The 13,040-nt window shown below is 56.2% G+C and overlaps 4 protein-coding genes across 4 annotated transcripts; 2 read left to right on the top strand and 2 right to left on the bottom strand.

Moving 5' to 3' along the window:
- Window positions 1–435: 435 nt before the first annotated feature.
- CkaCkLH20_12896 (NCS1 nucleoside transporter) lies at window positions 436–2,168 on the bottom strand (the record flags this gene model as incomplete). Its single annotated transcript, XM_038895607.1, has 4 exons — window positions 436–1,187; window positions 1,255–1,599; window positions 1,658–1,874; window positions 1,938–2,168. 4 exons carry the CDS (start codon window positions 2,166–2,168, stop codon window positions 436–438), a joined length of 1,545 nt encoding a protein of 514 aa, XP_038739060.1.
- Window positions 2,169–7,478: 5,310 nt separating this feature from the next.
- On the bottom strand, window positions 7,479–8,583 carry CkaCkLH20_12895 (uncharacterized protein; the record flags this gene model as incomplete). The annotated part of the gene is made up of 3 exons (XM_038895606.1): window positions 7,479–7,535; window positions 7,648–8,118; window positions 8,290–8,583. 3 exons carry the CDS (start codon window positions 8,581–8,583, stop codon window positions 7,479–7,481), a joined length of 822 nt encoding a protein of 273 aa, XP_038739059.1.
- Window positions 8,584–9,952: 1,369 nt separating this feature from the next.
- CkaCkLH20_12894 (alcohol dehydrogenase GroES-like domain-containing protein) lies at window positions 9,953–11,147 on the top strand (the record flags this gene model as incomplete). Its single annotated transcript, XM_038895605.1, has 2 exons — window positions 9,953–10,149; window positions 10,217–11,147. 2 exons carry the CDS (start codon window positions 9,953–9,955, stop codon window positions 11,145–11,147), a joined length of 1,128 nt encoding a protein of 375 aa, XP_038739058.1.
- A 776-nt stretch (window positions 11,148–11,923) lies between these two features.
- Window positions 11,924–12,758, top strand: CkaCkLH20_12893 (ATP synthase subunit g; the record flags this gene model as incomplete). Its single annotated transcript, XM_038895604.1, has 3 exons — window positions 11,924–12,233; window positions 12,340–12,424; window positions 12,482–12,758. 3 exons carry the CDS (start codon window positions 11,924–11,926, stop codon window positions 12,756–12,758), a joined length of 672 nt encoding a protein of 223 aa, XP_038739057.1.
- Between the last annotated feature and the right edge of the window lie 282 nt (window positions 12,759–13,040).

The raw sequence follows: 13,040 nt of genomic DNA, 5'->3' as shown, positions 1-13,040 counted from the left end.
TCTTTGCGAGATACAATGGAATCCGATGCCTAGTTACTCAGAGCTGAATAACTTCATCTGAAGCCATTCAATACCAAGCATCTAGGCTCATGGTGTTGTGTGTCTGCGTGTTTCTTCGTGAGGCTGTCACGCGGTGTCGACACGTTATCAATTGCAGAATTGTATTGGTTCCAGGACAGAGCGATTTATGAGATTCACGATGAAATCTAAACAGCGTCGATTATTTCTGAAGCATACTTTTTTCTAAGCTCCGCCTTGAAAATGCTCAACTAGATAGCGGATACAGACCGTAATCTGTAGGCATTTCACGTTCTCAAATGACAGGATCAAAATACCCCATAACGCCAACACCACTCCGCCTCCGTCCCTTTCAAGTATACAAATGTCTCTTTCTATATCATACACCACCTCCTTTCGTAGCCTTCCCCCCAAAAGCTACCTCTTGAAAATCCGCCTCTCAACCGTACGCAGAATAGCGTAGGAAACAGACGCAAACAAGAAGGCGAGCTCGAACCCGATGTCGCCGCCGAGCGCGCCGCCAGCAAGCTTTCCGATGGGCCCCGTGAACCAGGTCTGCGACATGCCGAGGACGGCGCCCATGACACCCATGAGGAAGGCGGTGATGGCGGCGAAGCCGGGCGGGAGGCGGGAGGGGACGTCGTAGTCGTCGATGTCGTAGCCGGCGATGCCGCGCTTGAAGAGGACGTGGTCGGTGACGCTGACGCCCTCGTAGATGGCGAGCCAGTAGGCGATGATGAGCATGAAGTTCTCGAGCCAGGCCTCGAAGCGGTCGTAGCCGGGGACGCTGATGGCGATGTAGACGGCGGTGCCGGCGAAGACCCAGACCCAGCGGGGGACGCGGGCGGTGTGGCGGGAGAGGACCTGGAGGGAGAGGGAGACGGAGTAGATGTTGGGGCAGTTGTTGGCGATGATGGAGAGGGCGAGGACGACGAGGCAGAACTGGCCGAAGCCACCGAGGCGGGGGACGAGGACGGCCGCGAGGAGGCCGCCGATGCCCGAGGCGGAGTAGGCCTCGCTGAAGACCGGGTCCTGGACGCTGGCGGTCATGACGGCGGCGCCGAGGAGCTCGGTGAAGCAGAGGGTGAAGAAGAGGCCGGTGAAGGTGACGAGGAACACGCGCAGGCGCGGGGTGGAGGCCGGGTAGTAGCAGGTGTAGTCTGCGGCGTCTGTTGAGGCAATTGGTTAGATCTTCAAGATGCTGTGTTTTTGACGGAAGTTGCGTGTAAGACTCACAAGACGTCCATCCAGTGGCGAAGCCGAATACACTCGCAGCAAAGCTGAGGACAGAGCCCGCCTCGGAAGGGCCCGAGTTCAGCGGTAGCATGTTGTTGAACTTGCCCGAGTGAGCGAAGACGCCGAGGACGATGAGGAAGATGATGAAGCATGGAATCCAAGAAAACCGCTCGTAAGTATGAACGATCCGGTAACCAAAGGTGCAGATAATCAGAGTCGCTATGGCGATGACAAGAATGCCGGCCCATCCTGGCATATCGTTGTTCACGGCATGGAAGAGTTGAGCGCCGACGATGGTGTTGACTGAAGACCAACCCAGACATGCGAGGATGTTGAAGACGGCAACTGGACGATCGTGTTAGTGGCATCGTGTGTAAAGCAACAGGTACTCGTCATCACATACTCAGTTTAACCGCATAGTACCCATACCAATAGCGAGAGAGAACCATCTGCCGGAGACCGAACTTGGGACCGAAAGTCGAGAAGAAGCACACGGGCATGATGCCGAGAGCGTTGATGAAGATGATCGTCAGAGCTGTATCGAGGAAGCCGAGGTTGAATACCGGGATGGCGAGGACGCCGATGGCGAAACTAGACACAACCATGTTCGCGCTGCACCACTACGCGATGCTGGTCAGAAAAGCGCCCCTCGATTTCGGGTCTCATTGGCCGGCGAGACTTACCAGCGTCCCGACGTTGGCGATGGTGTCGTTTATCCGCTCGTCTTCCGGAACCCTCTCAATGCCTCGCTGTTCGACGCCGAATTTGCCCGCTAACCTCTGGAGTTTCGCATACGTGCTGGTTCCCGCCGCGAAGTCCTCTTGGTGAACGCCGGCCGCCCCTACGTAGCCGCGAGACACATCCTTCTTCTCGCCGTTCGACTCGACGTCGCTTTTGGATTCGAATATCGCCATCTTTTCGACTTGGGAAGGTCCCCGTCTCCTTGGTCCTCTTGGTTCGTATGAGTTGTCACCGCAAGTTCATGTCTTGGTCCAGTAGTGGTCTAGGGAACGAGAGTCGAACGTGTCGCAAACGGCGCAAGACCACGACAGGTGAGACGTGTAGATACTTCGAAGACACTTGCAACCAGTGAGGGGAAGGACAGGTCCGCGAAGATTGGACGAAAGGAAAGTCACATAGTGGCGAGCCGGGCAGTAATAGTAATATTCACACGCAGCGGAAAGTGGAGGAGCCCTTATCAGCAAAGGCAAGACGCGCGCGAATTCTACGGGATGGCCAGTACCCAGATTTCCGGGCTCGAGATGCAGCCATTTTTTCGCTGAAAAGCACACACCAAGCAGCATGTTCTGACGCGAAACCTTGGTGGGGGGAGATGGAGCGATCAAAGATAAGGAACCGCGGCATTGAAGAATCGTTGACGATTCCCCACCGACGCGTCCCTGAGAGCAATCTGGTGTGGCCCGGAAGTAAGCCGGCACTTGCGAGCCGTATGGAATAGGTCCGTTAAAGGAGGGACCGCACTGGAGTCTCAAAGCTGAGCTAGAAAAAGGGCAGAGAGGCGAATTCGGGATTCCCGGGTTGGTTTCGTCCAATGGCGAGTTTTGGTGTTGAAAACCCTTTTGGTGGGAATGGAGGCCGTCAGGCGACACTTGCGGAACTGAGCAGATCTCTCTCGGGCAGGTCAGGACTGAGAATCTCCCGGCTGCGTGGGTTGACGATGTCTTCTTCGTTGAGGGTGAGGGCCCAGGGGCTAGTCGTGATGTTCGCTCGATCCCGCACGTTACCCCAAGTTCTCCTCCACGGAGCCAAGAGAATAGGCGCAGTAGATAAGGCGGGATTGCCCACGCGAGCATGCGGCCAAGTCCGTGAACCTGCGACGCTGTAGTGAGTGTACGTAAGGTCAAAGAGTCGAGGGTTTCTGGAAGACTTCTTCCTTATCTTCACGGATGGAAGTCCGCGATTAGATAGGGAATTGGGAGGTTTGCAATTGGATGGTGAAGAGAGCAGGGTGCCCGCAATGGGGACGAATGGCATGCCGCAGTGCCGAGTGCATGGAGTGAGAGATTGATGATCATTTTGCTTTCATCGAAGCAATCAATGAAGGGCTGGGATGCCAAGAGGAAAACCCCCGATCCAAGCTAGGAACTGGGCTTCGTTCAGTCATTAGTCGATGTTTCTATCAAACCAAATTGAACTATTGGTGATAGGAATCCGCCGCAAATCTGGACAGACAGGAGGAAGACGAAGCTAACCACGGCTTCCAGGTCAGGGTTCGTGCCCATAAAGCTTAGCCTTCAAGAACCAGGGTCATAACAGTGGCAGCCACAGTCGATGCCTGTGGCGGTGCTCAGGCAAGACGGTTCCTTCCGCCGTGGAAGTTGTCAGTAGATCTGCCCGGGAGCCCCTATCGCCAATCCTTCTTGCATCAACAAATAGTTTTGCACATGAACATTGCTTCCCGTGGTTGGCATGTCTATACCGAAGAAGCAATTGACATTCTTCAGAGTTCTTTCCCCAAACATCCATCACGATGAAACGGATAAATCGGACTTGCTCCCACGACGTCTGGAGGTTGGGTTGGACCATCGAAAGCCAACATCGCCGCACATTCCTCTGCCGGCCTGGTTTTCATACTCCACATTGTCTTCGTCAATGGCACTGAGACATGCCTTACAAACAATAGAAGCCTTTGGGAAGAATGCGGCTCCCATTTTCCAAGGACCAACAACCTCTAGAAACCCGGACCAACCTCGAATGACCCGCGCTTGACGCACGCGCGCTGATTATCCAAGTTCCGAGTCCTCAACAGACAACATCACCTGGCACCCTGTTTCGTTTTTTTCCTTGTTTCTTCCAGTTCGCCAAGCTCCCAAGATCTTGCCCCAGACACAGATTTACAAGACTCGACGGCAAGGGGCCCTTTCTCCCGGTGTCCTACAATCAAGACAAGACATGACACCGAGGTCACTCACAAACACCAACCTGGAGTCTGACTGCATCCCGCACCATGTCTCGCAAGCACGCCAGACAGCTCAATGAGCAAGTACAAGTCGTACACCCGTACGAATTTATCGCACACAGAGCACGGCATGATCGCTGGCAATGTTACGGCGGGGAAAATCAGCAGCGTCGGTATCTCTTGATTGACAGCAACCGGGGCAGATCTTGAAGCAAGATCCTGTCGGGAGCCAAGTCGAGTCTAGACCTGCCATCCTCCGGCCTGCTCGTCGTTGCACACGCTCATCTACATCCTGAAACTCCATCAACGCAGGGAACTAAGACCCAATCTGTCGTCCGATACCGAATACTCCCTTCCAACTCTCTGGGCAATCAGAAGCAATTTTAGAGACACCAGTCCGAGCTTTTGCACTGACACCGGCAGCTATTGGCTCGGCCTTTCAGGGCAACGTTGCTGTTCACTGCTCAGCACGTTGGACGACGCCGTTTGCGGTCGGCCTGTTGCATGGACTCGGCACGATGAAGGCACCCAGAAGACGGTTAGGAGAGCGCAAACCTTCGCATCCGGCCATAAGTTGTTCTGGACGGCAAGATCACACTCAATGCTCACGAAGACACGAGGAAGTTTCCTGACTCTTTCGACGCACGAAACCCACGAACCCCCGTCCAAGACGCAAGCTAGAAAAAAACAAACATCGGACGAAGCCACGACTCAGACTTTGTTTTTCAGTCGTCTGATGTTTAGCACATGCTGCAAGACTAAGATACTCTAACGCAAGGAAACAGAACAAAACATCATCGATGACTGATTAATTATTCCCTATCTGCAGTAGGGCTGAAGTCAGCTCAGTCATCATGACTTCAAATCTTTCTGGGCAACAAATGTCGCCGTCGACTTCCAATTACGTCTTCTACCCTCTCAGCCACAGTTTCTATTCTTGTCTTACCTTTTCCAACGCCTCTATCGGCTCTGCCGCGCCTCATTTCCTCGTCACAGCTCTCGTGGCCTCAGCTCCCCCCACCAAACCTGCGCTAAGCCGCTCATCACCCTAGTCTTACCTCTCGTCCTAATGGCACAAGGCACAATGTTTCCAACATTCTCGGTCCCCGCCGATTGTTAGCCATTCCCAAGAACCTGTTCGGAAACGATACCCATTAGCGTTGTTTCCCTTACTTTGGGGTCTCGGTTCGACCAAATAATGTCCCCGCGTGGCTGAATCGTCATCCGCCTCCCTCCTCACCCTACATCCCCATAGTCCCACGATGGTAGATCATCAGCGGCTTGGCAATCACTCGCGACCCCCGTCCACCTTTGCCTGTAGAACGGGGTACATGTCTGCTCCCGCGAGCGGTGGCAGATAGCAGCTGTCATCGTTGATAACGCTCCGCGTCCGACATGGCAAAGCTGCCGTGTCTCAGTAACGCACGTTAGAATTGACGAATTTTTAGATTCGAGGGTAGTGTACAAGTAGTCTCGAAGCACACACACACAACATGCGCGCAATCAGCGCACTTCGTCCCTTGCTCTAGTCTATTGTTTCCTTCCGGAACCTCGAGTCTCCAACGTCCGCGAGCTATCCCCAGCTAGATCGATCGCTCGCTCGCCAGGGAAGGGAGATGGACATGGACTAAGGGTATCTCGTACCCACGGGGCAATTAAGCTGCGAGGTGTGGCGCGGACTAACGCCGTCACCCATGGTTCCCGTCAGGCTTTCCTATCACTCACTGCAGCTCACTTACATTTGTTGTTTGCCCGTATTATTAAAAGACCAGCCTTCCCGCCAGGCCGTCATCCGATCTACTTTCCCCATCGCAGCATTCCATCGGCAACCTGGGCGTGTTCGTGGGCTTTATATCAGACTCTTGGCCGTTTCCTCCAACGTCTCTTCACTCGCTTTCGGCCTACTGTCTCTCGCCCCTCGCTATCTCTCGACACGCCCAGCATTCCGCATCTCTCACTTCTTCGATATCTCATAACCGTTTACACCAAAACACCTTCAAACATGCAGCTGTACGCCATTGTCTCCGCGGCCGCCGTCGCCGTCTTCTCTCTCAGCGCCGCGGTCCAGGCCAGACCGTTGCCATGCCCAGACGTTCGTGTCCCTCGACTAACACCACACAAACACCAGTTTCCTGACCTCTCTTCCAGTTCAAACGCGATCTCATCCTCAACAACCAAGCCAGCCCCGAGATCTGCTGCACATACGGCATCTGCAAAGGCGACGTCAACATCATCAGCGGTTGAAAGTCTTTCGGACGAAAGCTTCGACTTCCACTCAAAGCAGATAGCATCAGCAAACATCTGGCGGACACCATGATGACGAAACGGTCACACAAACGACACACAAACCTCTCATCCCTCGAATGAGCCAATACACTCACACAAAACAAAACGACACACGCGCGTACAAATGCATCTTTCGGCGTTCATGGTTGGGGGGGTCTACAAATCAGTTTCTGGGGGCGCAACGCGGCGTTGCACAAACTGCTGTCACTCTTTTTCCCTTTGTAAGAATGCAGACATTTCGCATTCACGGTATCCAGGATCAGGCGCCCCAGAATACGCACGCCTCGGCACGTTTGGGGCCATTGGGGGGGCCACCGGGGAGTTCCATGAGGCGCAAAAAGGACGGCGACATTTTTTTTCATTTGACTTTCTCTTCTAATTTCGTGTTGGTCGGAGTTCCGCCCGTTTTACCAACGTCGTGGTGGTTGCGTGGGGGCTGGCTGCAGGCTTACTGCGGCGCGCGCGCGCGCGCGCGCATGTAGAACAAGATGAGACATGTTGCCTCGAGAGATTGGGCCGGGTGTCCTCTGGACTGGGGTGTCCAGCAAATCCAAACGATTGCATACTTTAAGCCTTTGAATAATGGTTCTCTATGGACTGATTGAAGACTAAACATCGTGAGAAGCCAGGCCTTGATGGCTTACTTCAAAAAGTTGGGGAAGCCTTGTCGCATCTCTTGCTCGTGAGTGAGGCGAAATCAGTGGAAAGTAGACATATGAACACATGTACACGACAGTGAAATGGAAACACGGCGCTGACCGGGGTTTCTGTCATCTCCCTCGGCGACATTTCTCATCCCACGTTGGCCACCCCATTGGTCGCCGTCTCGTATCGAGACTGCATGCGCCGTTCGTGAAAGATAAGGCCTCTTCACATGCCCATTTTAGCATACTCACGTACTCTCACATATTTCGGACACTAGGACCGGGCGAAATCGAAATCGTGTTGGGATCGTGAACGCGGGGCCAGGCGAGAGAAGCGTCAGCCATCATGTGCCCGCGCCGACCGACGCCTTCTCTCACGAACTCGTACCCGCGAGGAAGGTCTCGCTGTTAATGACGAAACCATACGAGCCCTGCGACGGCTTGGGTGAGCGAACCATCACCTCACGATAGCCTCACAAAAGAGAAAAGTCACATTCACCAAATTCATGACCCGAGTGGAGGTGGGAGAGGGGGTTGACTCACGGCGACGTTGTAAAGACACACCTCCGGCGCCCCAGGCGTCCCCGTCGCGCAGCAGTCCTCGACCATGACGCAGTCCCAGCCGCCGTTGTAGGCGTCGGTGAGGGTCCCCAGGACGCACTGGTCCGTGTTGACGCCGGCGAAGAGGAGAGTCCGCGTCTCCTCGCCGGGCCCGTCCAGCCACTTCCGGAGCGGCTGCTCCGGGCTCCACATGCCGGACATCCTGTTCTTGTCGCAGTGCACGTCGGTGGCCCTCTCGGCGCACCGCTTCAGCGGCTCGTAGATGTCGGCGTTCCAGCTCCCCTTGACGAGGCACCGGCCCTTGCCGTCGCCGAGATCCGTGCCGAGGCCGAGGCGGAGGACCTTGTCGCCCGGGGCGGCGCCGTGGATGAGGGACCGGGAGAAGCCGCGCTGGACGCTGGCGGGCATCGCGGCGAGGTCTTGGTCGGTCAGGCCCCAATTTAGCCAGATTATCTGCGTCGTCTCGCATCAATCAACGTTACACACCATTTCTTGGGAAAGGGGGGTGGATTTGCCGGCAGCGGTAGGTTTAGACCGTCAGCTTTCCTCCCCCCCGGGATGTGTCTTCGGTGCAAGATGAGTCCCCCGGCGTCGAGTCCGACTGGCGGGGAAATGGCTGCATACCTGGACGCCTAATTCGCGGCATTTCTCGACGACAACCTTCGTCTTTTCCACCGCGGCCAGACCGGCGGGATGATCTCGAAAGCTCGGATGCAGAAAGAAATTCTGCATGTCGACAATCACGAGCGCCGTGCTGTGGGGGGACACGGATATGAAGGTCTCCGGGGGGCCCTGGGAGGTGCCGACCGTCCAGGCCGGCGACCGGTCCCGGGTGAGATCATAGGTTCGTGACGATTTGTCGTAACGCCATTCGTCCCCCGGCGGGCCGAAGACCAATGAGTCCGACTCTGGGCGCATGACGAGGAAAAGAGTCGCGAAAAAAGTGCGACAATACGAAAGTTCCGAGTTTTATCCTCGGATATTCTAACACCGACAGCGCGCGGGTATAGCCTGGCCTTTTCCCCGATTGCGGGTAATACCACGATGCGGTCAGGGAGACGAAAGGTTGGGTCGACTGGTGGATGTTATAAAGTGGAAGACGGACGAAAATCATTCGTGCAACAGCACCACCAAGAGTCGGTAGATAAGAAATCCCGCAGCGCTTGTGTCGGGTGTCTATCAAACTCGCCCTTTGCCTTCGGGTTGCCCTCCATCAGGAAGGAGTTAGACGTCGGCGCGGCTATTGCCCGGTCCCGGGGTGAGAATGGAACAAACAAAGTGTCATAACTCGGACGTATGCTACAGCGAATTCTCAGAAAGTAATTAGCTTTCAGATGCGCCTTATGGCGGATGAGACGTCGACAGGCGCATCCATGCAGGCGCATATCGAAGAGGTAGGTGTCGACGGCCGAGGTAAGCCGTCGCATGGAACGATGTAGCGCGCGCGGTGTGGACGTCCAGAATTCGATCTGGTATGGTTGAGCCTAAGCACGGAGTATGGTGTCCAGCCAAGGGATCTTGCGTCGGACGCCGTCGCGATTCGTGGAGCGAGATGCGCTTCCCCCTCCCTCAACAACAAGCGAAGATGCAACGAGCGCAGAAGAAGTGAAGGGGGAAAACAGCAGAACCCCAACGAAGTCCCCGGCTTGCATACCACGTGAACGCAATGAGAAAAATCCCCGCGGGACGAGTGGTCAGGCCGATGCCCCTCCCGGCGCGCCTGGACCTGCAAAGGACGCGAGCCGGCGGCTTCAAGAAATCAACAACTCAGTGTCGCCAGGCGTCTGAATGATCGTGTCGCGGGGCAAAAGGTGGTTGTCGGGTGAAGATGGACATCGTGATTGGAGCGGGAAGTCGCAAAGAGAAAAAATCGGTCTTACAGCGACCGAACAATTCCCACATAGCGGCAGCACCCCACCCCCTGCCAACAAGCTTCGACCCTGCGTGACGTTGCGACGTGGGGAACTGGGGTTAACTATTCGCCTCGACCCCTCGAGAGGAGGGGCTGCTCTTAAAACATCGACGGGCCCGGAGACCTTGTTGTGAGCTGGCCCGGCCATTGACCGCAAATCCTGTGAAGAAAGAAGAAGGGTATATATCCAGTCGTGCCCAGTCGCCGATAGACCGCATTAGAGGTTCGAGCTTTGCTTCGCCCTGCCCTGCCCTGCTTCGTTCTGTCCCTCCCTCACCTCCGTCTTCTCGCTTCTTCCAGCCGTCCCGTCTTCGTTCTGTGGCACTGAATAGACCAGCGCACACACGTACAGCACACAAGCACCCGGATCTCACAATGTCTCCCTCAGCCGTTGAGACCCCTGCGTCCGTTGGCGCCGTCAAGCCATCCAAGGCCAACATTGGTGTTTTCACCAACCCCGCACACGATCTCTGGATCAACGATGCCGAGCCCAAGTTGGAAGCTGTGCAGGCCGGAGAGGGACTGCAGCAGGGCGAGGTCACCATTGCCATCCGCAGCACCGGCATTTGCGGGTAAGCATCTTCGCAGGAGCCAGAGTCGCCCGACAAGTTACGAGGAGAGAAGCTGACAGATGTACAGGTCCGATGTTCACTTCTGGAAGCACGGATGCATCGGACCCATGATTGTCGATGGCGACCACATTCTCGGCCATGAGTCGGCCGGTGAGATTATCGCCGTCCACCCCAGCGTCACCCACCTCAAGCCCGGCGACCGAGTTGCCGTCGAGCCGAACGTCATCTGCAACGAATGCGAGCCCTGCTTGACTGGTCGCTACAACGGTTGCGAGAAGGTGCAGTTCCTGTCCACCCCGCCGGTGCCGGGCCTTCTGCGGCGATACGTCAACCACCCGGCCGTATGGTGCCACAAGATTGGTAACATGTCGTATGAGGACGGTGCGATGCTGGAGCCGCTGAGCGTCGCCCTCGCCGGTATGCAGCGTGCCGGTGTTCGTCTTGGCGATCCGGTCCTCGTCTGCGGTGCGGGACCCATCGGTCTGATCACTCTTCTCTGCGCCAAGGCGGCCGGTGCGTGCCCGCTGGTTGTCACCGACATCGATGACGGCCGTCTGGCTTTCGCCAAGGAGCTGGTGCCGTCGGCCATCACCCATAAGGTCGGGCGCGGCACGGCCGAGGAGGAGGCCAAGCGCATTGTCGAGTCCTTCGGGGGCATTGAGCCGGCCGTGGCCATGGAGTGCACGGGTGTGGAGAGCAGTATCGCGTCGGCCATCTGGGCGTGCAAGTTTGGTGGAAAGGTCTTCATCATCGGCGTCGGCCGTAACGAGATCAACATCCCCTTCATGCGTGCCAGCGTTCGCGAGGTCGACATCCAGCTGCAGTACCGCTACTGCAACACGTGGCCTCGTGCCATTCGTCTTGTTGAGAGCGGCGTGATCAACCTCAAAAAGCTGGTGACGCACAAGTTCAAGTTGGAGAACGCCCTCGACGCTTTCGAGGCAGCCAGAGACCCCAAGACGGGAGCCATCAAGGTTATGATCCAGAGCTTGGACTAAAGGGCGGGTAAAGGGTTGGTGTTTTGGGCATAATACGGCGGTTATGGCGATTTGGTGTCATGGTTGGTCATTTATAGTTATAGAGACGATTTCCCAATATTGTGTCTCAACTTTGGTGTGTGTGGTGAATTCGTGGTATTCATAGGCAAGTTGCGTGATGCTGAGGTGATTGTGGCTCTCGTTGATGCAGAAGTGATGATGTCGATGTGAAGGAAGCAATTACATGAATACCTGGGTAAGCTGCGTTGAAGTCGAAAAAAATGAACAGAAACTCTTAAGGAAAGCAGGTCCATCACATAATCCCCGTTCTTGTCAAGGTTATCTCCCTTCATGTACAATTTCCACCCATTCAAAGACCCCCACATCCCTGGCAAATACCGCTTCTGATTGGCCAAGACATGAAGCGGCATAGCCCGTTGGGCCGGCCGTCGCGCCTGAGGTGCCTGCCTGCCCTTGTACCTGACGCCTGACGGTTGCCGTTGGCGGTTGACCTAAGGTAAGCAGTTGGTTTTTTTTGGTGCAAGAAACTGCTGCCAGCACCTTGCGCACGGGCCACTTGTCCGGCTCGCAACAACAGCACAAGCGAAATCTTCCGAGAGGTCGGAGGAAGACAGAGAGAGCTCTTTTTTTCCTCACGCAAAAATCAACATCACCAACCGCTCCCCCTCTCCCATCAATTGGCCGCCAACGAAGCTCCCCTCTCGTCCCCGGAGCCGTTCAATTCGATCCATTCCGTCCCGAGTTCCAGATCCACCGGTTTATCCGAATTCCTCAAAATGTCTTCCGCCCTCGCCAGGCCGCTGATGCGGTCCACCGCCCGCACTCTCCCTTCCCGCATTGCCGTCCGCTGCGAGTCAACCACCACCCAGAAGGCTGCCGCCGATGCCACCAAGAAGGCTTCCGAAGCCACCAAGAAGGCCGCTGATGCCGCAAAGGATGCCACTGCTAAGGCCAGCGAGTACTCCGCCAAGGCCGCCCAGGGCCTGAGCCGCGCTGCCAGCGCTGCCGGTCCCGCCATCTCTGGTGCCGTGAGCGCCCTCGGCAAGGTCGGTGGCCGTACCGGCAAGGTTATCAACTTCATCGAGAGTATGTTATATCCTCGAGCGCAACATCAGAGCACTCGGAGACGGCATCGCAATGCGTTTTCCGCGGCTTTATACGAAGCCAATTGCTGACGCAATCTCCCGTATAGGACAAGTCCCCTGGGTCGTCTACTACTCCCGCGTCGGCCTCGAACTCTCCAAGATTGTCTTCCACGGCCAGAAGATGGCTCCTCCGTAAGCCTTCCGGACAAGCGATTCCCGCCTTCTCCAGTATCTGACCGTCATCCGTAGCCCCGTCTCCACCTTCCAGACCTACTTCCAGACTGCCCTGAACTCCCTCAAGAACCCTAGCGGCCTCCTCAGCTCCGCCTCCGCGACTGCCAGCTCCGCTGCCTCGGCCGCCGCCGCCGCCAAGCCCGCCAACGTCGCCTCGCGCATCAACACCGCTACCGTCGCCACCGGCGCCGTTGTCGCCGCCGAGTGCCTCGGTTTCTTCACCGTCGGCGAGATGATCGGCCGCTTCAAGATCGTCGGCTACCACGGCGAGACCCACGCCGCCCACCACTAGATCAGACAAGCGTCGCAACTCGCCCATTCTCGAAAACGACCTTGTGTGAAGGAAAGGGGCCGAGGAGATGTGTTTCTCTAAATTAATTCAACTGCATCTAAAGAAAGACCGGAACTGGTGGTATCGGGATATAGACACCGGGGTTAGGGGATGTTATGGAACCAGACACGCATGAACGCTCAATGACCCGTGTAGGAGGTTCATGTGCCCAGGTGCCGCGCGCCCTCTTTGCAAGGGAGGCGCCGTATCTGGGAACGCGGGACGAGACATGGCTTCGTTGGG

This window comes from Colletotrichum karsti, assembly GCF_011947395.1.
Source record: "Colletotrichum karsti strain CkLH20 chromosome Unknown Scaffold67, whole genome shotgun sequence".
In the NCBI taxonomy this organism is placed as follows: domain Eukaryota; kingdom Fungi; phylum Ascomycota; class Sordariomycetes; order Glomerellales; family Glomerellaceae; genus Colletotrichum; species Colletotrichum karsti.
This window is presented reverse-complemented; position numbering and strand designations above follow the sequence as displayed.